Source organism: Coregonus clupeaformis, chromosome 28 (genome assembly GCF_020615455.1).
Source record: "Coregonus clupeaformis isolate EN_2021a chromosome 28, ASM2061545v1, whole genome shotgun sequence".
NCBI classification, from domain to species: Eukaryota; Metazoa; Chordata; class Actinopteri; order Salmoniformes; family Salmonidae; genus Coregonus; species Coregonus clupeaformis.
In genome coordinates, this window is record NC_059219.1 from 31,618,909 (window position 1) to 31,644,846 (window position 25,938).

A 25,938-nucleotide genomic window follows, 5' to 3' on the forward strand; every position below is an offset into this window, starting at 1 on the left:
TACAAAAACCCTGTAGAGTGCATTGACATTTAATTGTGTTAAAGGGATATTATTTTGTGCAGACAACAGAAGCAAGTTCATTGTACTACAGCATTACCAATTGTTATTAGAGGTGCTGGCCCCGCCCAGAGTCGTCTGCTTATGGTATGACCCCGCCTATTTAACCATATATCCTAGCATCTAGAACCTCAGGTCTTTCCTTATTGGTCATTGTTCGGATTTCCGCCATATTCAAAGAATTTCAAACATCCGTCTACTGTTATTATTTTCCAGAAATAGTTAGCTATTGTTTTCACCTTTAACATTGATTTTTGGTTCTCCATTTCAAATGGAGGAAACCGGTGAAGCACAGGTCCAAAGTTCGATACCAGAGACGCAGAATGACAGACCGAAGAGAAAGGCAAACAAGAAGAGGAAGTTCAACATCGATGATGATGATGAGACGTCCCCCGAGAGCAATAACAATACCAACTCAAGGTGAGACAAACGCTGCCTGAACTATTGAGTGTACGCGATTAAACGAATAGAAATGTGTGAACTATTTATATGGTGTTAACACCGTATTACTAACACACTCGCTAACATTATTTAGCTAGCTAATGTTACATTCTGTAACGTCAGTTGAATGTTTGTTTTGATGGCTAGCTACCTAGCATGTGGCTGGCTGACGTTACAGTTCGAGCACGTTGTCATTGTTACACATCCTCCCAGCTAACAAATCTAGGGAGAGGGGACGTTATGTTACCTGTAATGTTCCCCTGATGTACATTTTTCAGTTTCCGTTAGTTACAGGAACATTCTACGTATGTTTGCAAAAACCTCCTTAGAACCTATTTAGCATGTTTTGGTGTTCGAGTTAGTAGAACATTCCCTTATTGAAACGTGTCTAGAACATTCATATATTATTCTGAGAACATGGCAACCATGTTCTGTGTATGTTTGGTGTGACGATGGAATAATCAGCTAACACTTAGAACACTAGACACATGAATGTTCTTGCAACGTCCAATGAAACGTATCTACAACAAAAAAACGACTGACTGGTTCTGTCACAAGTATTAATTAATGGAAAACTTCGCCACAGATGGAAACCACTGGCCTATCTTTGACTTTGCCATCTAGTGTTAACTCCAATATTTTGTCATCTTTCATAAATTGTGGCCGTGAATCCACCATAGAAATAGTTCGAAAGAATAAGATGAAGCTCCGGTAATATGGATAACTATTGAAAGATAGCTAATATACACTAGTCATTAGTCTATTCTTCTTCTTTTTTTTTGCAGTCAAAGGTTTGGACACACCTACTCATTCAAGGGTTTTTCTTTATTTTTACTATTTTTTACATTGTAGAATAATAGTGAAGACATCAAAACTATGAAATAACACATATGGAATCATGTAGTAACCAAAAAAGTGTTAAACAAATATATTTTATATTTGAGATTCTTCAAATAGCCACCCTTTGCCTTGATGACCGCTTTGCACACACTTGGCATTCTCTCAACCAGCTTCACCTGGAATGCTTTTCCAACAGTCTTGAAGGAGTTCCCGCATATGCTGAGCGCTTGTAGGCTGCTTTTCCTTCACTCTGCCATCCGACTCATCCCAAACTCATCTCAATTGGGTTGGGGGATTGTGGAGGCCAGGTCATCTGATGCAGTACTCCATCACTCTCCTTCTTGGGAAAATAGCCCTTACACAGCCTGGAGGTGTTGGGTCATTGTCCTGTTGAAAAACAACAAGTCCCACTAAGCCCAAACCAGATGGGATGGCGTATTGCTGCAGAATGCTGTGGTAGCCATGCTGGTTAAGTGTGCCTTGAATTCTAGATAAATCACAGACGGTGTCACCAGCAAAGCACCCCCACAACCATAACATCTCCTCATCCATGCTTTATGGTGGGAACCACAAATGCGGAGATCATCCGTTCACCCACACCGCATCTCACAAAAACAGGGCGGTTGGAACCAAAAATCTCAAATTTGGACTCCAGACCAAAATTCCACCGGTCTAATGTCCATTGCTTGTGTTTCTTAGCCCAAGCAGGTCTCTTCTTCTTATTGGAGTTCTTTAGTAATGGTTGCTTTGCAGCAATTTGACCATGAAGGCCTGATTCACAGACTCTGAACAGTTGATGTTGAGATGTGTCTGTGACTTGAACTCTGTGAAGCATTTATTTGTGCTGCAATTTCTGAGGCTGGTAACTCTAATGAACTTATCCTCTGCAGCAGAGGTAACTCTGGGTCTTCCATTCCTGTGGCGGTCCTCATGACAGCCAGTTTCATCATAGCGCTTGATGGTTTTTGCGACTGCATTTGAAGAAACGTTCAAAGTTCTTGACATTTTCCGTATTGACTAACTTTCATGTCTTAAAGTAATGATGGTGTTACGAACCCCGTGGCTTTAAAAGTCTAGAGTGGATGGAACAGAGACCCGTAACATAATTCATGAAAATTAGAATCATGACATGGAAAGAGTGAGAACAAAAAATACACCGACAACCATAAACTACCGTCAAACACTATGTTTATTTTGAACACACGGTAAAGGTTTGGGAAAAAGGGCTGAGCAGGACCCAAGAAATGAAACAATAATGTAAAAAAAAAAATAAACTGATCTCCTGCCAGGAAGACTGAATCATACAAAAATTAGTGGGTGGTCCGCTCAGGTCTAACTAGTGTTTTTAGACAATTTTCTTCCTACGGGTAATGTATGCCCAAGGGCAACTTGCTTAAATCCCCCTTTTCACAGAAACACAAAGTTACCAAACAGAGTAACCAGCAAATGAGTGAGTACACAAAACAAAGGACACCACAGTATCCATACTCACATACGAAAATACTCTCTCCCAACAACCACAACTGACTGGCTTTTAAAACAATGGGAGGTGTAAGTGGAAAAACCAGAAACAGGTGGTGCAATACAGAGGAATGTCCACTGATTGGTCCACCTCAGCAATCAGCAGCCAAACGGATGTCGGACAGGTGGGACACCCCAACGACCACCAATCAGGAACATAAAGGACACCTGTGATTAGGGCAGAAGGAGAGGGGAAAAACACAAAAACACACACAGGATACCTGTATCCGTAACACTCCCACCCTTAAAAGAGCAAACCACAAGGGTTTGCGACACACGTACCATCACAACACACAAAATTCAAAGATCAACCGCATCCTGACGGGATAACAAAAAAAAACCTAGTTCTTTAAACACGAGACAAAGCATCTGCCAACACATTATCCGACCCCTTTTTGTGGCGGATCTCCAAATTATAATTTTGCACTACAAGTGCCCAACGCATAAGGCGTTGGTTCTGGTTGTACATCCGGTGGAGAAAAACTAAGGGGTTATGGTCAGTATACACTATCACTGGTAATGCACTGGAACCAACATATACTTCAAAGTACTGCAGAGCTAACAACAAAGCTAGAGCTTCTTGTTCAATGGTGGAATAGTTTGTCTGACATTTTGTTACATTTCCGCGAAAAATAACAGACAGGATGGTCCACTCCACTCTGGTCCGGCTCCAGTAGAACAACACCTCTGGCACTTGCATCTACCTCCAGTTTAAACGGTCGTTCAAAATCTGGCGCAGCAAGAACAGGAGTACTACATAAGAGTGCTTCAGCAGTGTTGAAAGCAGTACGACAATCTTCAGACCATACATATTTTCTCGCCGGACTGAGCAAATCCATTAATGGAGCAACTACTGCAGATACATTTTTACAGAAACTACGGTAGTAGCCAACCATCCCTAAAAAGCGGCGTAGCTCTCTTCTGGGGGTAGGTGCGGGAAATGAATTTATAGCTGAGACCTTGGCATCTACAGGGCGCACCTGACCATGGCCGACCTATTTAACGAGATAAGTAACAGTGGCCTTCCCAAACTCGCACTTTGCTTAGGTCAGGGTTAGAGAAGCGGCTGCTAGACGTTCACACACTACCCTTAGTGTTAACATGATCAGACCACTCAGTTGAATAAATTACCAGATCATCAAGGTAAGCTCCACAATTAGGAACTCCAGCCAATACTGTGTTAACCAGGCGTTGGAAAGTGGCTGGTGCGTCCCGCATCCCAAATGCCATGACAGCATATTGTAGGAAGTGGTCTGGGGTCACAAAGGCAGAGATGTCAGAGGCACGTGAGGTTAACGGCACCTGCCAGTAACCTTTTAGAAGATCTAGTTTGGTTACATAAGTAGCAGCACCAACAGTGTCAATACAGTCATCCAGTCTGGGTAACGGGAACGAGTCGGGCACTGTGACAGCATTGACCTTCCGATAGTCCGTACATAACCTGGATGTCCCATCAGGCTTAGGAACCAGAATGCACGGAGAACTCCAAGGACTTGAACTTGGCATAGCCAGGTTATTCTCCAGCAAATAACCGACCTCATCCCTCATTATCTTTCTATTAGAGACGTTGACACGATAAGCATGTTGCTTGATAGGTGCAGCATTTCCAACATTAATGTCATGTTCTAACACATTTGTGCATGTAGGAACATCATTAAAAGGACATGGAAAGCTGTGTAATAGCCTCACAATATCATCTGACTCCGTTCGTTAAATTAATCAGGCTTGACGGGAGAGACAGCAGCATCTCTGAATTGGGCAATCTAGCACACTGCTGCTGAGTATTGCGCAACTCCAAACCATCTCCGTCCACATCATTAACATGACCTCCCACTACAGCCGTAGCAGCAATAGAGACAGCCGACTCGGCCAGTTTCTCTGGACTGTTTATCTGAGTGACGGGTCTGGTGTGGTATGTCTTCAACATGTTAACGTGGCACACACGAGATTGGCGTTTTCTATCAGGAGTCTGTATCACGTAGTCAGTTTCACTTAGTTTCTTTTCAATTACATAAGGACCAGAGAAACGTGCTGACAATGACGCTCCTGGCACAGGCAACAATACAAGAACTTGGTCACCTGGCTGTAGTGAACGAGAAACAGCCTGGTTGTCATAGTGCGTTTCATCCGTCTCTGTGAGGAAGACAGCGCTTCCTTTGCTAGAGCACATGCACCATGTTGGCGCTCACGAAAGCGACTAACGTAGTCCAACACATTTTCTTTCACACACAACTCTTGTGATAAAAACTGATCCTTAAGGACTTTCATAGGTCCTCTCATGGTGTGTCCAAACACCAGTTCAGCTGGGCTAAACCCTAGGGATTCCTGTACTGTCTCACGGACAGCAAACAAAACTAGAGGAACTCCCTCATCCCAATCCTTCTCAGATTCCAAGCAATATTTACGGAGCATAGACTTCAGTGTCTGATGCCAACGTTCAAGAGCACCCTGAGACTCTGGGTGATATGCGCTTGACACACGGTGTGTAACTGACAAGGATTTTAACACTTGTTGAAAAGCTTAGAAAGGAAATTCGTACCCTGATCAGTTTGTACCACCTTAGGTAACCCAAAAGTTGAGAAGAATTTGATCAACGCTTTACTCACCACCGGAGCAGTAATCCTTCGCAGAGGAATGGCCTCTGGTGGCCACACACATAATCGTCAACAGAAACTGGTTACCAGATTTTGTCTTTGGTAATGGTCCAACTCAATCAACCATCACATGTTCGAATGGTTCACCTATGGCCGGTATGGGACAAAGAGGCGCTGGGGAATAACCTGGTTCGGTTTCCCAGTTACTTGACAGGTGTGGCAAGTCCGACAGAACTGAGCCACATCTTGTTTTAAACCAGGCCAAAAGAAATGTCGCAAAACCCAATCATAAGTCTTGGTGACTCCCAGATGTCCGGACCACTGGTGATCATGAGCGAGGGATAAAACATTTTGTCGAAAGGCTGTAGGAATCACTATCTGGTAAACACCATTCCAATCTCCGCCAGCGTCAACATGGGATGTCCATTTACGCATGAGGAGATTACCATCAATGAAGTATGCCATGTTTTACTTCTTTAGCTCCTCCTCTGAGACAACACTAGAAAAACATTTAGCCAGGCTAATGTCAACCTTATGGTTAGCGATCAGCTGCTCACGAGTGACTGGTAACTGTATTGCCTCAGCAACAAGTTCCACATACTTCTTCCTTTCCCTGGGCTGTTGGTCAGACTGCACCAGCTTACCAGAGGTAGCACCCGAGCTATCCTCTGGGTCACACTCTCCGAATAGAATCGTGTTCGACAAATCTATCACGTCACCCACTTGTCGTGCTTGAGCACGTGTGACAGCACAAGCGGGGAACACATCTGGATAACCCTGTGCCAGCTCCTCGGAGAGAGACTGGTCACTTTTATCCATTACCTCCAATACGGGTATCACCTTTCCTCCAGCAATACCGGCAACATAGGACGTACTCCAACTCTGAACAATCCACTGACTAACTCAGAGTGTACGTTCACAAAGTGCAATGGCACTGGGACGAATCCCATTTCAATTCCTTGTACTAACATACTGGAACCACAAAATGTATTATCGAACAAGGGCAACACATCAGATAGTATGAACGACTGCGCCGCACCAGTATCTCTAAGGATTCTAACCGGACGCTGAGACGCTTCGTCATCTGATATGGAAACAAACCCCTCAAAAATGAACGGTTCATAACTGTGATCTGGGACTTTCAAACCACATTCACTATGAGGCATCTGTTTTGATTCCGGCCTTACAACCGTACGAATCAGCCCAACACCCGTTGGCGGCCTGACGTGCTGAGGCATCCCCTGTTTGCGTTTTAGCAGAAAGCAATCATTAACCATATGTCCCACCTTATGACAATAGAAACAGTGACTCACATCTTTTGGGCGTGCTGGATATACTGCTGGTCGACTAGGACTAAAAGTTAGCAACTCTGCGGCCCTGCTCTCCGTACGAGCTGAAAACCTGCTCTTATGCGTCAACACAAACTCGTCTGCCAATACAGACGCTTCCGACAGTGAGGATACTTTCTGTTCGTTCAGATAAACTACAATACGTTCGGGTAAGCAATTTTTAAAACTCTTCTAACAAGATTAACTCCCGTAGAGAGTTAAAATCAGTTACCTTACTAGCAGTGTGCCATTTGTCAAACAGATTTCCTTTGTCTCTAGCAAACTCCACATAAGTCTGAGTAGAATACTTTTTATGAGACTTAAATCTCTGTCGATATGCCTCAGGAACCAGCTCATAGGCACGAAGAACAGTAGCTTTGACCACGTCATAATTCAAACTGTCTTCAAGAGGTAGCGCTGACAGAACCTCTTGGGCTTTACCTGTTAAATTACACTGAAGTAATAGGCACCATACCTCTTCGGGCCATTTCAATGCTACCGCTATACGCTCAAAAACACTGAAATAGGAATCAACCTCTGACTCCCTAAACACAGGTACCAAGGTGATCTGTCTACTAATATCAAAAGTAGCAGATGACACAGCTGGTGAGGACGGCTCACTAGCAGGCATAGTATGAGCAGAGACTAACCTCGCTGTTTCTCCCTCCAGTTCCATTTTACGCATCTCCAGTTCCATTTTACGCATCTCCAGTTCCATCTTACGCGTCTCCAGTTCCTGATCAACTCTACGCGTCTCCTGTTCTGCCTCTAGCTTACGCGTCTCCTGTTCTGCCTCTAGCTTACGCGTCTCCTGTTCTGCCTCTAGCTTACGCGTCTCCTGTTCTGCCTCTAGCTTACGTGTTTCCAGCTTGTCTTGCCTGATTTGTGCCCGCTCTTCCGCCTCCATTTGGAGCCGTGTCGAGCGGACATCCATCCTGGCATCACAGTCGGACTGTGGGGAGAGTGGGTCAAAACGGAGCAATGTGGCTGGAGCCTTAGCCTCGTCCTCAGACACCGACGGGCTTACAGGAGCAGCAGCCACATCCCCTACAGGAGCAGCAGGCTCAGGCGGCGGTAACTCAAGCACTCGCTCGATAATCTCTAACACTGCTTTCCTAACTTCTGCTTTCATTAAAACCCTTTATGGGTACAGAAAAGTGGTCAGCCAAAGCCTGTAGATCCACTCTACGGCAATTCTCAAAAACCTCCCACGTAGGGTTTTCCAAAAAGGCACCCAACTCAAAAGTAGCCATCTTAAACTAGCAACACGAGCCGACGAATACTGAACACAAAACCAGTTAGTTACAGCTGCCAAGCTCAACACTGAACCAGACACTAAACTAATTTGCATGAGTAGCATGGGTATCAATGAGAATGATCCCGGACGAACCCCCACGTTATGTTACGAACCCCGTGGCTTTAAAAGTCTAGGGTGGATGGAACAGAGACCCGTAACATAATTCATGCAAATTAGAATCATGACATGGAACAGTGAGAACAAAAAATACACGACAAACAAAGGTTTGGGAAAAAGGGCTGAGAAGGACCCAAGAAATGAAACAATAATGTAAAAAAAAAACTAAACTGATCTTGCCTGCCTCAAGAACCGCTAAGCTACTGCTAATCATACAAAAATTACAGTGGGTGGTCCGCTCAGGTCTAACTAGTGTTTTTAGACAATTTTCTTCCTACGGGTAATGTATGCCCAAGGGCAACTTGCTTAAATCCCCCTTTTCACAGAAACACATAACAAAGTTACCAAACAGAGTAACCAGCAAATGAGTGAGTACACAAAACACAGGACACCACAGTATCCATACTCACATACGAAAATACTCTCTCCCAACAACCACAACTGACTGGCTTTTAAAACAATGGGAGGTGTAAGTGAAAAACCAGAAACAGGTGGTGCAATACAGAGGAATGTCCACTGATTGGTCCACCTCAGCAATCAGCAGCCAAACGGATGTCGGACAGGTGGGACACCCCAACGACCACCAATCAGGAACATAAAGGACACCTGTGATTAGGGCAGAAGGAGAGGAAAAACACAAAAACGCACACAGGATACCTGTATCCGTAACAGATGGACTGTCGTTTCTCTTTGCAAATTTGAGCTGTTCTTGCCATCATATGGACTTGGTCTTTCACCAAATAGGGTTATATTCTGTATACCACACCTACCTTATCACAACACAACTGATTGGCTCAAACGCATTAAGAAGGAAATAAATTCCACAAATTAACTTTGAAGAAGGCACACCTGTTAATTGAAATGCATTCCAAGTGACTACCTGGTGAAGCTGTTTGAGAGAATGCCAAGAATGTGCAAAGCTGTATTCAAGGCAAAGGGTGGCCACTTTGAAGAATCTCAAATATAAAATATATTTTGATTTGTTTAACACTTTTTTGGTGATTACATGATTCCATATGTTTTATTTCATAGTTTTGATGTCTTCACTATTATTCTGCAATGTAAAAAATAAAGAAAAACCCTTGAATGAGTAGGTGTGTCCAAACTTTTGACTGGTAGTGGTAGTGACGGGTCGCCACAGGTGGTAACATTCATATAAAACCCAGCCCTGAAACGAAAGTAGGCTGAAAATAATTTGTATGTTGTATCATAGGAAAAGACGACTCATTCACATGGATTTGCACGAAGTGTGCAGTTTGGATTTCAAGCACAAATGTATCAAACCATGACTCACTGACTTAAAGCTGCAATATGTAACTTTTATTGGGGACCCGACCAAATTCACATAGAAATGTGAGTTATAGATCTGTCATTCTCATTTGAAAGCAAGTTTTAAAAGCTGTAGATATGTTTTATGTGTTATTTCTATGCTTCCTGTTCTTAAGTTTCAATTTTGCATCTTTTACTTTCGGTTTTGTACACCAGCTTCAAACAGCTGAAAATACAATATTTTTGGTTATTGAAAATATACTGTATTTCAGTATATATTGCTTGTTTTGTGTCACAAACTGAAATTAGGCAAACTGTTAGAATTTTAGCAACCACGAAATGGCGGAGCGGTTTCTGCATATTGCACCTTCTTAAATCGTTGTGCATCAACATCTGTAAGCTCTAGCCAGTCTTTCAGCTCGAAAAAGCACATTTCTACTGGGGTGGGCGTTTTATCTTATATTTATCTTATATTCTGGCAACCATTTTCTTTGTATGTTTGGTTGATGTAATATTCTCCTAACCCTCAGAAAACTGGACACTGGAATATTTTTGCAATGTTCCAATGAAACGTGTCAAGAAAATCAATATTGAACATTCTGAGAACATGGTAACCACGTTCTGGGTAAGTTCTGTTTGACATTAAGGGAATAGTCTCTTGGAAACAGTCCTTGCACATCACGACTTAATGAGACACTTAAGTGAAAGTTCTCAAACGTTTGTTGTTAGCTGGGTAGCTATGTCATAGTTAGCTAGATAATTTCTAAGAATATATTATTAGGTAAATGGCTACCTTGCTAGTTATTTTGGCTATACTTATTATAGCCTGTTAAACAAGCAACAAAACATATATTGCAACTAGAATGGAGTGCTGGTTGCATATTCCAAGTCCTTGGAAAACTGTTTTAGCTGGTTACCTTTGCATGTTCACGTCAGGACCTAATGATCATTTTGTGTCAGCACATGCCATGATTGTAAACTTTTACACCGACACAGTCGGCGACAGATAGCTAGTACTGTACTGCAAATCATTGTGTACTACTGGACAGTTTGCTGTAATACTGTAATACACACTAGTTGACCATAAGGTGGCAGTAAATACCAACAAACGAATCATGAACCATGAATAACAGTTGGTGTGGGTGTTTGATGGATGATAGGTAGATGCAGTGCTATGAAAAAGTTTTTGCCCCCTTTCAAATTTTCTCTACTTTTGCATATTTGTGATTCTGAATGTTATCAGATCTTCAACCAAAACCTAATATTAGATAAAGGGAACATAAGTGAACAAATAACACAACAATTACATATTTATTTCATTTATTTCATAAACAAAGTTATGCAACACCCAATTCCCCTGTGTGAAAAAGTAATTGCCCCCTTACACTCAATAGCTGGTTGTGCCAGCTTTAGCTGCAATGACTCCAACTAAATGCTTCCTGTAGTTGTTGATCAGTCTCTCATGTCGCTGTGGAGGAATTTTGGCCCACTCTTCCATGCAGAACTGCTTTCAAGTCCTGCCACAACATCTCAATTGGGATTAGGTCTGGACTTTGACTAGGCCATTCCAAAACTTCCAATTTGTTGCTTTTTAGCAATTTTCATGTAGACTTGATTGTGTGTTTTGGATAATTGTCTTGCTGCTTTACATTTTAGTCATTTAGCAGACGCTCTTATCCAGAGCAATTTACAGGAGCTATTATGGTTAAGTGCCTTGCTTAAGGGCACATCGACAGATTTTTCATCTAGGCGGCTCGGGGATTAGAACCAGCGACCTTTCGGTTACTGGCACAACGCTCTTACCCACTACGCTACCTGTCGCCTTGCATGACCCAGCTGCGCTTCAGCTTCAGCTCACAGACGGATGGTCTGACATTCTCCTGTAGAATTCTCTGATACAAAGCAGAATTCATGGTTCCTTCTATTAAGGCAAGTCGTCCAGGTCCTGAGGCAGCAAAGCATCCCCAAACCATCACACCACCACCACCATGCTTGACCTTTGGTATGATGTTCTTACTGTGGAATGCAGCAAGACAATGATCCAAAACACACAATCAAGTCTACATGAAAATTGCTAAAAAGCAACAAATTGGAAGTTTTGGAATGGCCTAGTCAAAGTCCAGACCTATGTAATTGTTGTGTTATTTGTTCACTTATGTTCCCTTTATCTAATATTAGGTTTTGGTTGAAGATCTGATAACATTCAGTATCACAAATATGCAAAAGTAGAGAGAATTACAAAGGGGGCAAAAACGTTTTCATAGCACTGTAAATAGATTTTATTAGTCACATGTACAGGGACGCAGATGTAATTGCAGGGTACAGTGAAAATCATATGCGCCGTGCTTCAACAGTGCAGGTCAAATGAAAAATAAATCAAAAGAAGTGAGTGAGACAAACGTAAGATGTTGATGATAATACATACCCTGCCCCCACAGTTGTAAATGTGTAATAAATAAACAAAATAATACTATATACTGTACATATTTACACAGTAACAATGCTAAATGTCCATTGGTGGTGGGGGAGGTTAAATGTTTGTGGGGGGGTAGAATATCCATAAGGGGGAAGGAAGTCCGGGGGACAGGAGGGGGACAGGGGTAGCAGGTAGCTGCCTAGTGGCTGTTCAGCAGCCTGATGGTCTGGGGGTACAAGCTATTGACCAGTCTTACAAAAACTGTCAGAGTTGGGACGTCCCAAGTAACTGTTTGGACCTTCCCTATCTCAATTCAAAGGGCTTTATTGGCAATGGAAACATATGTTTACATTGCCAAAGCAAGTGAAATAGATAATAAACAAAAGTGAAATAAACAAAAATATTAACAGTAAACATTACACTCACAAAAGTTCCAAAGGAATAGAGACATTTCAGATGCCATATTATGGCGATGTACAGTGTTGTAATGATGTGCAAATAGTTAAAGTACAAAAGGGAAAATTAAATATGGGTTGTATTTACAATGTGGTTTGTTCTACACTGGTTGCCGTTTTCTTGTGGCAACAGGTCACAAATATTGCTGCTGTGATGGCACACTGTGGTATTTCACCCAGTAGATAAGGGAGTTTATCAAAATTGGATTTGTTTTCATATTTTCTGTGTAATCTGAAGGAAATATGTCTCTAATATGGTCATATATTTGGCAGGAGGTTAGGAAGTGCAGCTCAGTTTCCACCTACTTTTGTGGGCAGTGTGCACATAGCCTGTCTTCTCTTGAGAGCCAGGTCTGCCTACGGCGGCCTTTCTCAATAGCACAGCTATGCTCACTGAGTCTGTTCATAGTCAAAGCTTTCCTTCATTTTGGGTCAGTCACAGTGGTCAGGTATTCTGCCACTGTGTACTCTCTGTTTAGGGCCAAATAGCATCAAGTTTGCTCTGTTAATTTGTTAGTGCTTTCCAATGTGTCAAGTAGGCTAATTATCGTTTTGTGTTCTCGTGATTTGGTTGGGTCTAATTGTGTTGCTCCGTGGGCTCTGTTTGTGCTTGTGAACAGAGCCCCAGGACCAGCTTGCTTAGGGGACTCTTCTCTGGGTTCAGTTCTCTGTAGGTGATGGCTTTGTTATGGAAGGTTTGGGAATTGATTTCCATTTAGGTGGTTGTCGAATTTAACGGCTCTTTTCTGGATTTTGATAATTAACGTGTATCTGCCTAATTCTGCTCTGCATGCATTAATTTTGTGTTTTACGTTGTACACGGAGGATGTTTTTGCAGAATTCTGCATATCTCTACAGAACAGCATGTGATGTCTCCTGAAGGGACTTTGCACTTCTTCTTCAAAGTCTCAAAGACTCATAAATACTTTTTAAAATACTTTTTTAACCTTTCCTGTTTGAGTATACACTTTATGACACAAATGGTCTGTATGAATTTCCCGAGGCTTTTAATCAAACATTTATAATTTCAGTTTTAGTCAGACAGCTGGCTGATAGAGCCAAAAGTCAATTTTTATTTTGGGGTAATCAGTACTGAGAAAGTTTCTGTTGGCACGTAGCACACTGGTAGGCTTTCCATGCTTTGTGCCAAAAGGCCCCTGCCCACTGTTGGGGAAAACATGGAAAACTGTGACCATAAATATGATCCTAATAGCCAACCCCGCAGGAAAACAAGGAGAGTGTTGCTCAGTGGACTTTGGACTACTAGGTGATCGGTGTGTGATTGAATGTTCCCTTTGTAGATTGGGATTATTGAGCTGCATCTCTATCGTTATTCACTGTCCTTCAGCCTCAATTATGTCAACATTTTCTGACTGTTACTTGCGCTTGCTTCCAGTCTATTCAGGTGTTATTCACCCACAGAAGTGTGTAACATACAGTGGGGGAAAAAAGTATTTAGTCAGCCACCAATTGTGCAAGTTCTCCCACTTAAAAAGATGAGGCCTGTAATTTTCATCATAGGTACACGTCAACTATGACAGACAAATTGAGAAAAAAAATCACATTTGTAGGATTTTTAATGAATTTATTTGCAAATTATTGTGGAAAATAAGTATTTGGTCACCTACAAACAAGCAAGATTTATGGCTCTCAGACCTGTAACTTCTTCTTTAAGAGGCTCCTCTGTCCTCCACTCGTTACCTGTATTAATGGCACCTGTTTGAACTTGTTATCAGTATAAAAGACACCTGTCCACAACCTCAAACAGTCACACTCCAAACTCCACTATGGCCAAGACCAAAGAGCTGTCAAAGGACACCAGAAACAAAATTGTTTTTTTTTCTCATTTTGTCTGTCATAGTTGACGTGTACATATGATGAAAATTACAGGCCTCTCTCATCTTTTTAAGTGGAAGAACTTGCACAATTGGTGGCTGACTAAAGACTTTTTTTCCTCCACTGTATAGGCCTACCTCTGAGTAAGAGCCTGCCTGTGACGTCCAATCACAAGCCCCAGGGCCCGACCTTTGTCCCTTTTTTCAATGCACGGGTGTCATGGGAGCAGAATTGTCAGTAATGTTCTAGAAAAATAAACAACTAACTCTATAGTGTCATACAAACCTAGATTGTAAAATATCTATCGTTTTTAGACCCTTAACAATAGCATTCAGGTGTGCACCGGATGAGTAATGAATCCAATGTCAAATTCCCCGTACGATGAGCTGTTTTGAAAGCTAATATCAGCCATTGTGCTGGTGTGTGGGGCCTTTTAATGCATAAATGATTGATTGTCACGTCGTATTCACTTGGTCATAGCAGTCAACCCGGGGACGAAGGCTGTTTTTACTGTGCGTGTGTGTGAGCTGTATGTGCTATGAGTCAGTGGAAAGGCATCATTCTAGGCCCTGCCTTTGTTTGTCAGGCTAGGTAATGTGAAACTGATGCTAACTAAACCACCCCACCTCCCGCTCCCACGGCCTCCACTCTACCAGTATTTCTCATGAGCTTACCTCACCTGGAAGCACTGTCTCTTGCCTCAGGTAAAGATTTCAGAGTAAACTACCTTCAGGCATGTACAGTCAGACACTGAGGGGATTTTATGATAGCGAAGTCTGTCAGGGGCACCACATTGCTAGGCTATCTCTGTTTTGAAGCAGGTCAGCATCTGTAAACATCCGGTCCACACAGGTACGGTCAGATAAAAGTCTAAAATAATCATTCGTTTTGTCATTGGGATGTTTTGTCAGTTGAATGACCCAGAACCCTCTACACAACGTTACGTCCCATCAACATTACAGCATCTGAAATAATCGATTTAGGCAATGATCAGGTGTGACTGTTATCTGGTGTGTGGGTCAGAAATGTGAGTGAAAGCAACACTGGCCTAATCACTCTAGGATGATATCACTTTGATATAATTTACTGTACAAAGTGTGCATCAGAGGAAGAACCTTCAAAAACATCACATGATTAGGCCTAAATCCTTTTAGGAAACGCCTTTCCCAGTCTGGGTGGAATTATTTTCTGCTTTAAAGGAGCTCTACAGGCATTCTTTTCTGCATTATTACATCCTGTACCCTTTACTGTGTTTGTTTAGAATGATGAGGGGGAGAAGGAGAGACAGGAGTGGTGGTAATATGTGCGTTCATGTTTTGACCACTGTCTTAGAAATAGCCCTGCCCTGGCCGTCCCTTGGCTTCTTCTGATGGAACTATTGTCATATACTGCTAGTTTCGCATAGTTCCTAGGGCCCATGCCTGTCATTGTTTAGTGACAGTAGTCAGCCCTGCCCCAGTGTGATTGGTGTTCCTGTGAAGCCCCATTGCATTCCTCAAAGTGAACTTGAAGTCGCACCACCACCAGCAGGCAGACACCAGTGAACCACCCAGGTTGTCACAGCGTAGCAGCATAGCTTCATACATCACCTCACATACCTCTGTGTTCCTGGTGTCTAAAGAACACACCGGTTCCCCTAACATAGATAGATAAGATAGAATTGATGTTATTCTATCTATCTTATCTATCTATCTTATCTATCTATCTTATCTATCTTATCATGTTTACATTGCCAAAGCAAGTCAAATAAATAATGAACAGTACACAAGTTCCAAAGGAATAGAGACATTTCAAATGTAATATGGCTATATACAGTGTTCTAACGATGTGCAAATGGTAAAACAAATAAATATAAATATGGGTTGTATTTACAATGGTGTTTGTTCTTCACTGGTTGCCCTTTTCTTGTGGCAACAGGTCACAAATCTTGCTACTGTGATGGCACACTGTGGTATTTCACCCAATCGATATGGGAGTCTCCACTCCTGAGTGGCGCAGTGGTCTAAGGCACTGCATCGCAGTGCTAACTGTGCCACTAGAGATCCTGGTTCGAATCCAGGCTCTGTCGCAGCCGGCCGTGACCGGGAGACTCATGGGCGGCGCACAATTGGCCCAGCGTCGTCCAGGGTAGGGGAGGGAATGGCCGGCTGGGATGTAGCTCAGTTGATAGAGCATGGCGTTTGCAACGCCAGGGTTGTGGGTTCGATTCCCAGGGGGGGCCAGTATAAAAAATAAAAAAAATGATTCACTAACTGTAAGTCGCTCTGGATAAGAGCGTCTGCTAAATGACTAAAATGTAAAAATGGGAGTTTATCAAAATTGGATTTGTTTTCAAATTCTTTGTGGATCTGTGTAATCTGAGGGAAATGTGGGTCTCCTAATATGGTCATACATTTGGCAGGAGGTATGGAAGTGCAGCTCAGTGTGCACATAGCATGTCTTCTCTTGAGAGCCAGGTCTGCCTACGGCGGCCTTTCTCAATAGCAAGGCTATGCTCACTGAGTCTGTACATAGTCAAAGCTTTCCTTCATTTCTCTCTCCTTTAGAATCGATTTTTTTCTTGTTGACTTTGCTCTCCCATCCATCTCCCCTCTCTTTATCTGTGCCCTTATTCCCTGTAATCTAGTCTTATTTTTCTTCCTGTTTGTCTTGTCTGAACGCCCGATGTTTTTGGCTCTCACACTCATTCTTTCTCTTTCTCTCGCTCGCTCTCTCCGTCACACACTCATCAGTCTCCTTCTCTCTGCTCCCCCACTTAGGGAATTCCTCCACTGTCCTCTAGGCCTCCACTACTAGTCATTCAGTACCGATTCTGAGTGCAGACCACATAGGAAGCGGTAGAGTGGAGGTCGGTGCCCTACACTATAGATAAGTGCTGTGTCACTGTGGACAATGACACCTGTAGCAACCACAATAAGGGGCAGGCAGGCCAACAGAATGACTGGAATTACTTGGCCCAGTAACAGCAGTACCACAGGAACACATGCTAGAGACAAGTGTTCAGAGGAATCATGGAAAGAATGTCAGGATTGTAGAGGTTGATTTCCTTTGAGGTCTCTCGATATAGTAAGACCATTATCGCCACTCTGTTTTCAGATATGATCTTGTTTATATTGGAAAATATTGTTTACGGTTTCAGAAGATATGAGTGGTCATCTAAGTTACACTTTGACTTTAACTCACTCTGGTCTTTTGAAAGCCACCCAATTGGCTTCATCATCACTAATGTGGGTTGTTCTCAGCGTGTAACAGGGCCATAATAGAAATCCAATACTTTTTAGGTGTGCTGACAGGGCGCCTGTCTGAAGGGTAATCATCTAGTCAGACAGAGGGACAAGCTTGTGCTTTGTCTAAGAGCCCTCAATTTGTCCTGATCTGGCCTAATCTAGCCCACTCTAATGGCCAGACTGATGTAACCCCTCAAAAATACCTAAAATACAGTTCTCGCCCTCATCAGGTTATCGTCAATGATTAAAGATTGAGGGGTTACATGAGGTTTGGGGTGACCGAAATAGAGCAGTAGGCCTGCTTCATCTGTGTATTTCATAAAAAGCACTCCCTGCTTAGGCCCTCAACAAACTTCTGACAGGAGGCAGAACAGTTGCTTTCTTTCCCCATTTTAGAAAAGGGGTAGGTAGGGGGCTCCTCCTACACGTGTTTTGAGGGGTAGACGGTCTGTCCTATAGATAGAAAGAGCGAGAAAATAGTATTGTGATGACATCTTGGAGACCTGGTAACCCTGTGGGTGCTGCACAGCGAGTGAGGGGTAAAAGACAGCTCTCTGACTGGGTCTACTCTGCTGGGTGTCTATCCTAGCTGGCTGTCTGAGGATGCAGCGAAGGGGACATCGCTATGGCTACAACAGGCTGTGGTATGTACCAGAGCCAATACTCCCATACACCGTGTGCCACAGACTTATACGGTGGCACCTGAGCATGGCTCTTTGTCTGAATGGGTCTTCGGGGAAGGCACTGAATGACTGGAGTAATTTATGTTTCTGAGGCTCTTCCTGCACTACCATGATTGAATGTTCGCAAGGCAGGGGTGAGCTTGCATTCTTGCATGCGGCATTGGACATTGTGGGATTGTGTGGTTGTTACCTGGTGGAGTTGTGGCGTGTGATGTCACCTCGTACCCTGAGATGTAAAGCTATATTAGTAGTGTCACCTTTTGAATTATGGTGTATGGTGTTATTAATGTTGTACTAGTTAAACATGCAATCATTTCCATCTTCATCTTGTAGGCCTGGACTGAGAAGAGGGAGTTCCTTCACCTTCCTCACCCCTGGACCTCAGTGGGACTTCAGTCTGGTGAGTACAGCCTCCATCCAGCTGCACTTGTTTTTGTGGCTCCCTGTTCCCTCACAGGACCGGTACCTCGGGTCATTCCTTTATCATCCACATTTTGTCCTGGCATTGTTTGGGATGATTATGGCTTTCTGGCCTGTTTGTGCGGACGGAGAGTGCCTGTCCCTGTCATAACTGTCTGTTTTGGCTTCAAATCTGGCCTTGGTGTTTTTAAACAGGCACGGAAGCAAGTGGACCTGTTCATTCTCATAGGACATTCAAAGCTGTAAAGTTCCTCTGACTTGGACCACAGATACTGACTCTGTGTATTAGGTTTAGGTAAATGATAAAGACAAATGACTGATCCACTTTGGTCTTAAGGTTTTGAGGGGAGGTTTGGACTGCATCTTGGATGCATCCGGCATCACCTGTGTATCAGTATTCAGAACATAGTTCATTGTAACCCAGTCTTCACCCATTACTCCATAGTGGATGATGGTGTCACTTACACACGTATTACTCATCTGGAATCAGTATAGTTCATGATAGCCTTGATCCCCAAAATAAAGGCATTCAAAATAAACCTTGAATCGCTCATGCAGCATCAGAAACCATGTAAACTGATGCTAAGTATGTATACATGCCAGTGCAGTTTCTTTTGGCAACTCGCAATCACCTCTGAGTGAGAGGTGATGTAAGCACTCTGCAGGTCCATCTAATCCTCCATTCAGGAACTTTTTAATTGCATGGCTCCCTCACAGCTGATGCCAGGCACAGGACAGACCCAACAGTAAACAAACCAGGAAATCTTACTGTTCCTATTTCCCCTTCAACATAATGGAATCAACATAGCTCTCGTTCCTCTCAGATTGGCCGGCCTGCTGTTTACAGTAAAACCTAGACCTAAATACGATTGGTGATTGGAAACAGAGTTGAGAGATTAGAGAAAGGAACGGAACGACAAGGCCTGGAGCATTCCAGGGTTTATGAGTGAACCTCAGCTGAAACCCTATCCATCGCTCATCTGAGCCGAGGAGGAGGAGGAGGAGGAGGAGGAGGAAAGAGGGAGGGATAGAGGAGAGGAGGCCAGAGACTCTTCATCTCGTGCCAAACGTTGCCTTTGATTCCCCTAATTTTCTTTAACTGGCACGCTTAGTTCAACCTCTAAAAGCATACGGTCCTTGTTACCTAGGATACCCCCCTCCCTCACATGACTCCCCTATTATCTCACCTTTATAACTCTACCCAAAGAGAGAGAAATATAGAAAAGAAACGGTGGGCTCCTTTCTTCTCATTTTGTCTCTCATCCTCTCTTATCGCCACCTTGAAACCTGAATAAGATCAGGAGGATCCTGTGCTTTGATGTGGGTAGGTACGGGACTTTCTGGAGGCTGGGGCTGGTATAGTACAGTACAGGTAGGAGTGTTTAGGCAGGGCTGGCCTTGGGGAGGAAGAAGACTGCAGTGTTTATCATAGTGTCTCAGACTACATTAGCAAGGCCTCAGGGCAGTTCTTTAATGTTGAGAATGTGATTTAGGTTTCCAGCTCTGTGCAAGAAAAGCAACAGATCAAACCCAACTGCTGTTGTATGAATGTAGGCGGGTAATTAATAGGAGAGGGTCTCTCCCAGCGACGTGTTCAGACGGCCAGAATGTCAGTCAGCGTCGCTTTCCATGCAAACATTCCCACTTCAAACAGGCATGTGTATGTGTGTCAAAGTGTGTGCCTAGGAATTGAGATTGTATTTTGATGTGCCTATGTGCGTGTCCCTGTGTTGAAGTACAAGCACCCTAATTAAATTATGTCACCATTAACCAACCCAGCACATACCAAAAGACTGAGGTGGGGTACTAAGTATGATTATCATAGTCTCTGTTCTAGAATCTCTTGAGTCAATGGCATTCCTTGACACAGTGTCGACTGTGACGGCCCCACTGCCCCCACCTTTTTCTAGGCCTACCTACCTCCTAGCTTTGCTTTGTGCTGGTAATTACATAGAGCCAGACAGGTTGTGTATTCTGGCAGCTGACCAGGTCATGGTTTTATTGAGCCATTTCCATGTGACACACACAAACAGGCCACCACAATAATAGGCCAGGGTTACTGTTGTGCCCTAGAGAGAGGGAGAGAGAAAGGGAGAAAAGAAGGAACTCCACTGTTGCCGCAGTCCCAACCCCCACTCGACCCTTTCTACACCTCTCCCCTTCCATTTTTTTTACATTTTAGTCATTTAGCAGACGCTCTTATCCAGAGCGACTTACATGAGCAATTAGGGTTAAGTGCCTTGCTCAAGGGCACATCGACAGATTTTTCACCTAGTTGGCTCAGAACCAGCAACCTTTTCGGTTACTGGCACAACGCTCTTAACCACTAAGCTACCTGCCGCCCCGGCTACCACTCTCTCCTTCTCTCACTGTTTCCCCCTCTCTGTGTAATCAATGTGTATCTCCTCTACCTTTCTATCAAGCAGAACATGCTTAACAAATATCACCTAGTTCTTTATATCGAATTCCACATCCACATGACATGAATGCCCTTTTATCTCAGGCCTAAGCTGGGTTTGTTTAAAAGGTCAGTCTAGCCTAGCCCATGATGTCATGGTAATGTAAAACTGTATCATTTGCATGGGCAGCAGCAGTCAAAAGAGACTCAGCAAACTGCCCTCAAACAAGCCTTGTTGTCTGGGGGAGGCTCTGAAGAGAAGACCCCTCTAGCCCAGACTTGCATTGCATAGCCACTAGGTTGTTAGGTTCATGAGCCGAGGTGCTGCTACATTGTCTCTAGGCCAGTGTAAACTTTCCCTCTAACCTGGCCCACCCTTTTGATGATTTAATCACAAACGGACCCAAAACCAATCGTTATTTTAAAAGCTAGCCTAGCACAATTACATTTTAAGGCTCTCAAACAGTTAAGCCCTCTGATGATAATAACAAGGCATTAATGGGGGTTTCTCTGGTCACTTTGATTCCTTTTTTAATGGGGATCAGCTTAATGATTAGTCGTTCACAGTCACTAGCTGATTAAAGAGCCTTTTACAGCTAGTTGATGATTACTGGCTGCACTGTAGCCTTTTGATCAGATTGCCAGGTTCAGATTCTCCTTTTACCATCAGCTCTACTATAAACAAGAGTTTAATTGATTGATCCATGATCCCACTTCCCTCATTAGCTTCAGCAAAGGATCTAACTGCCTCAATTAGCCTACCTTTTAAAAAACTGACTGAACGTGAAACTACTGTATTCAACCGCTGTAGCACTAAATGAGAATCTCTTGATTAGGAGCTGTACTGTAGTATTGTGCAACTCTCTGTTAGCCAAAGCACTGTTCACTCCCCTCAGTAGGTTAGCTTATCATCTAGCTTTGTTCTCTTATCTGGGGCATTGCATATGTAGGCCCCTTGTGTCCCCTTGAAATGTATGAACCATGCAAATTGACAAATTTCTCACCTCGTGTGATCAGATATTGCACAAGGAGTTCTTTTTACTGTGGGAAAGCTAGTAGGTTTGAGGAAGAAATGTCCATTTACCCCCTTCAAAACAAATTATTCAAAACAAACAACTACCTCAACAAACTGTCTTACACTGTCCAGTCTCTCTCTGCACACCGGTGGTCACTTCTCGGCTTCCTGAATACCCTGTGATGGCCTCTACTCACTCCATCGTTAATGTGCCATAATGACAGAGCCCTAAGAGCCCCGGCGGTACAGCCCTAGTCACATACAGCCCTAGTCACATACACACAAACTCAGGGCCAGAACTCATCTCACCTGCCAGCTGGTCTTCTCTCCAGGTGTTAAAGTGTGCTTGTGTTTCATTAAAACCCTTTCCTGTTCCCAATGGAACCTCCAGGGGTGAACATTGTCCCTGGGGCAATAGGGCTTAGCAATAGGGCAGTTCTTCACTTCACTGGGGCTATTCTCAAACCAGGATGGGACAGGGTAATGGGGCAGAGTGGTGGTGGTTGTCTGTTCTTATCTAAGTCCAGACTATGTGTAGTTGTTTTGTGTGAAGCTATTTGGGTATCTGCCTAAGAGTATCTGTGGGAGTATTGGTGTGTCTACCTGTGTATATAATAGATATGGGTAAGTTTTTATCTGTCTAAATTTGAATAATAACAATCTCATTTCTATCTGTCCCCAGAAGCGGAAGCGCAGAGAGAAGGATGTCTCTGATGCAGTCAGCCTGTGCAGCTTTGACTTGAAGGTAAAACACAATGAACCGGCCCATATCACTGATCTGAGTTCACAATATAGATACCCTAAACCAGCATTACTGGTCCTAGATCCATTTGTCAAAGTGATGCACACAGCTCTGTAAACTGTTGTTGTCCCCAAGAGTTGTTGACATTCATGAATGTACGGGAAATTGCATTCTAGATTTAGAATGTTATTGCATTGGATTGTTTGGTGCCAACATGGAGGACGGTTTCCTGACCTCAGTATATCTTTGGCTGAGGTCTGAAGAAGCTAGGCCTATAGCCTATCCAAAGTCTAGCCCCGTCCTGTTTGTTTGTGATACTTGAGCATATCACTGAAAACCATCCAGATAAGGACCATGTTTGTTTACAGCAACCATCACAACACTCATCAACTCATGTTTGGGGAATTTTCCCACCAAATCTACTGTAGTTAACTATGATTCTTGATTTTTGTAAGTTGACGATCAGGACTCGATGGTTGGTAAACGTCCTTAGAATGTGGGTCTGTTGTTGTCTGGGTGTTTGACTCACACACCCTAGGCCTGTCACCAGTATTCCAACATAAAAGGATATTCTTGATAATCACCCATAGCAATGCTCTCTGTTTTCACCGATTGTTTCATTATCACACTCAATCTGGAGGCGAAAGAAAGGCACACCTGTTTTAGCGAGGTGCTGGCTAGCGGAGTAGAACACTTGAAAAGAAAAGGAGAGCCGCTCACTCTAGGAGCTCAGATACAAGAATTGAATAACCAACGTTTGGACAGACAAGCTGTCTTCATCAAATCAAATCTTATTTGTCACATACGCCGAATACAACCGGCGTAGACTTTTCTGTGAAATGCTTACTTACAAGCCCTTAACTAACAATGCAGTTCAAGAAATAGTTAAGAAAATATTTACTAAATAAAATAAAAAAAACAAAGTAACACAATAAAATAACAATAACAAGGTTATATTCAGGGTATAATTATCACACTCAAAACATAACAAGCACTCTTCTTTCTTTTCTGTCTAATCAGATTCAATTACTCAAAAAACACTATGACAGGCCACATTTCTAGGAAACACTTATACTTTTGATGCCAAAGGAGAGGGCTAGTGAATCCCTCTCTCCATTGTTGCCCAACTATGACTTCTAGTGAAATATCGCTTGGCAAGTTTATTGGAATTAGTCCGTTGCTCCCCAGCGGAGCCTAATTTTGCTTTTTGGATCGCTTCATATTTCTTCAGTGAAATGTTTGGGTCTGAAAATACTCGAAAGTTGAGGGTGACCTGATGAGACTTGATAGTAGTGCATTAAAAAGATATGCCCATCACTGTTTATAAACAACCCTACATCATTACGCTTAATCAGATTTGAGCCATTTCCACTGGTAGTCACCTCATGTTTCAGCCTGATAATGCACAGCCCCATGTCGCAAGGATCTGTACACAATTCCTGGAAGCTGAAAATTTCCACTTCTTCCATGGCCTGCATAGTCACCAGACATGTCACCCATTGAGCATAAAAAGCGTACGTGTTTACTAAGAATGTGGCCTGTCCATAGAGGTTGGTGTGAAATTGAACTGGGTACAATTATTCATCTGATTAGAAAAATCTGTTGTGCCCTTGAGCAAGGCTCTTAACCCTAATTGCTGCTGTAAGTCGCTCTGGATAAGAGCGTCTGCTAAATGACTAAAATGTCAAATGGACTCATTCGGCTGCTAGGAGAATGGTCTACTCTGGCGAATGGTGCTTGTTTTAATAAAGTTAGATCAAAGCTGAATCAATGTCTACATACAAGATCACATAACTGAATATAATAGCATATTATAGTTTTACTGGAAGACAAAAAACACCACCTAATTTCTTATTAGAATTTAGGATGATTGTGTGATTGGTTGCATTTTTCCACTCATGTGGCCAGCCCTTAACAGCGTGCTCCAACAGGCAAAATATGTGCTTTGGTTTAAACTAAACACAGGCATACTACAGTTTGTTAACCCATCTGCTCTAAAATTTGCCCACTGTACATAATTCAAAACCACATTGTATGTAGGCTACTTCAGAACAACGCTGTATAACTCAAGAAGATCTAAATGCATCTCCCCATGAAACGGATTGAGATCCAATAGTTGGCATGCAGACGCTGCATGGACGTTTCACCGGTAAAACTTGAAGAATTATTATTCACGATTGAAAGTGAGTAAATTCCCCCCAGCTCTGGGGAAAAGGGATCCAGGAGGGGATGGGGCAGTTACCTATGGATTCGCAGTCACGGCCTATTCGCAAACCTGTTGCACCAGACCAGATCCACTCCCCTCCCCCACACACCTCCCCAAATACATCTTCAACCACCCCCTGCTGTCTGGCTCTTTGGCCCAAGTGGAGGGGGTTGAGGCAGGTAAACAACCTAGAAACAATAGGCTACTTCTATTGTTATATGGTTCTCTGCCCCCCTCCTCCTCACCCCTCCAGGTTTGACCTGCCACCTGCACGCTCGCCCAGAGAGCCAAAATGTTGCCACAATAAATACAGGGTAGGAGGGTTGAGTAGCTGACTAGAAGGTGTTTGCTGTAAATGCTGCACACTTGTATTGAGTATCGCTAGTCCTGGCTGGAATCCGGGTTCCTTGAAAAACCAGAAGCCACAAGTTGTGACTTTCCCAGCTCCTTTGACCATACCTCTTTTTCTCTTCTGCATGTTTGCTTGGTGGGTTAGCTAGACGTGTGTGTGTGTGTGTGTGTGTGTGTGTGTGTGTGTGTGCACTCTATGACTGTGGCATTGATCAGTGTCATGACAAACCTGTGGTTCTTGGTTACCTCCACACTGTTTGGTAGCAACCAGAGAAGCCCTGGGTGTGTGCACTGAGTAAAACACACTTAAGTAAACTATTGAGTAAACGGGGGACGTTTGTCTGGTGTGAAAGCTATCTCTGGTATTGTTTTTAATGGCTACTCTGTGATGGGTTTTAGTGGGGCACTGCTGGATAAGAAGCCCTGTCCTCATCTCCCCTCCAATAGCTGCTGAAGAGACAGACTACTTTAGTTTTTCTAGGTTGATTGGCAGTAAGGCAGAGGGATGAGGGACAGAGGGAGGAATGAGACCACAGGAAGTTGGGAAACAGGTAGAGGTGGAAGGTGGGGAAGAATGGAAAGAGATCAAATGAGGCAAATTCCAAATAGTGAGAAATGGGACAATACAGGAGTTGGTGTATCAGAAACGAAACTATCTTTCTTTCTCTTGGCCCACTCAATCTTGGAGTGCCTGGGCTTGTTTGAGACGATCACACTAAAGCCGT

The 25,938-nt window shown here is 43.2% G+C and overlaps 1 protein-coding gene across 1 annotated transcript in view; it reads left to right on the plus strand.

The window, feature by feature from the left end:
* The first annotated feature begins 262 nt into the window (after nucleotides 1-262).
* Nucleotides 263-25,938, plus strand: part of LOC121543554 (neuroepithelial cell-transforming gene 1 protein-like) — a 36,126-nt gene continuing 10,450 nt past the window's right edge. The window contains exons 1-3 of the mRNA XM_045208883.1: nucleotides 263-477; nucleotides 18,415-18,481; nucleotides 22,597-22,659. Coding sequence (XP_045064818.1) covers nucleotides 329-477; nucleotides 18,415-18,481; nucleotides 22,597-22,659 — 279 coding nt within the window. The 5' untranslated portion in view covers nucleotides 263-328. The remainder of the gene's footprint in view (nucleotides 478-18,414; nucleotides 18,482-22,596; nucleotides 22,660-25,938) is intronic.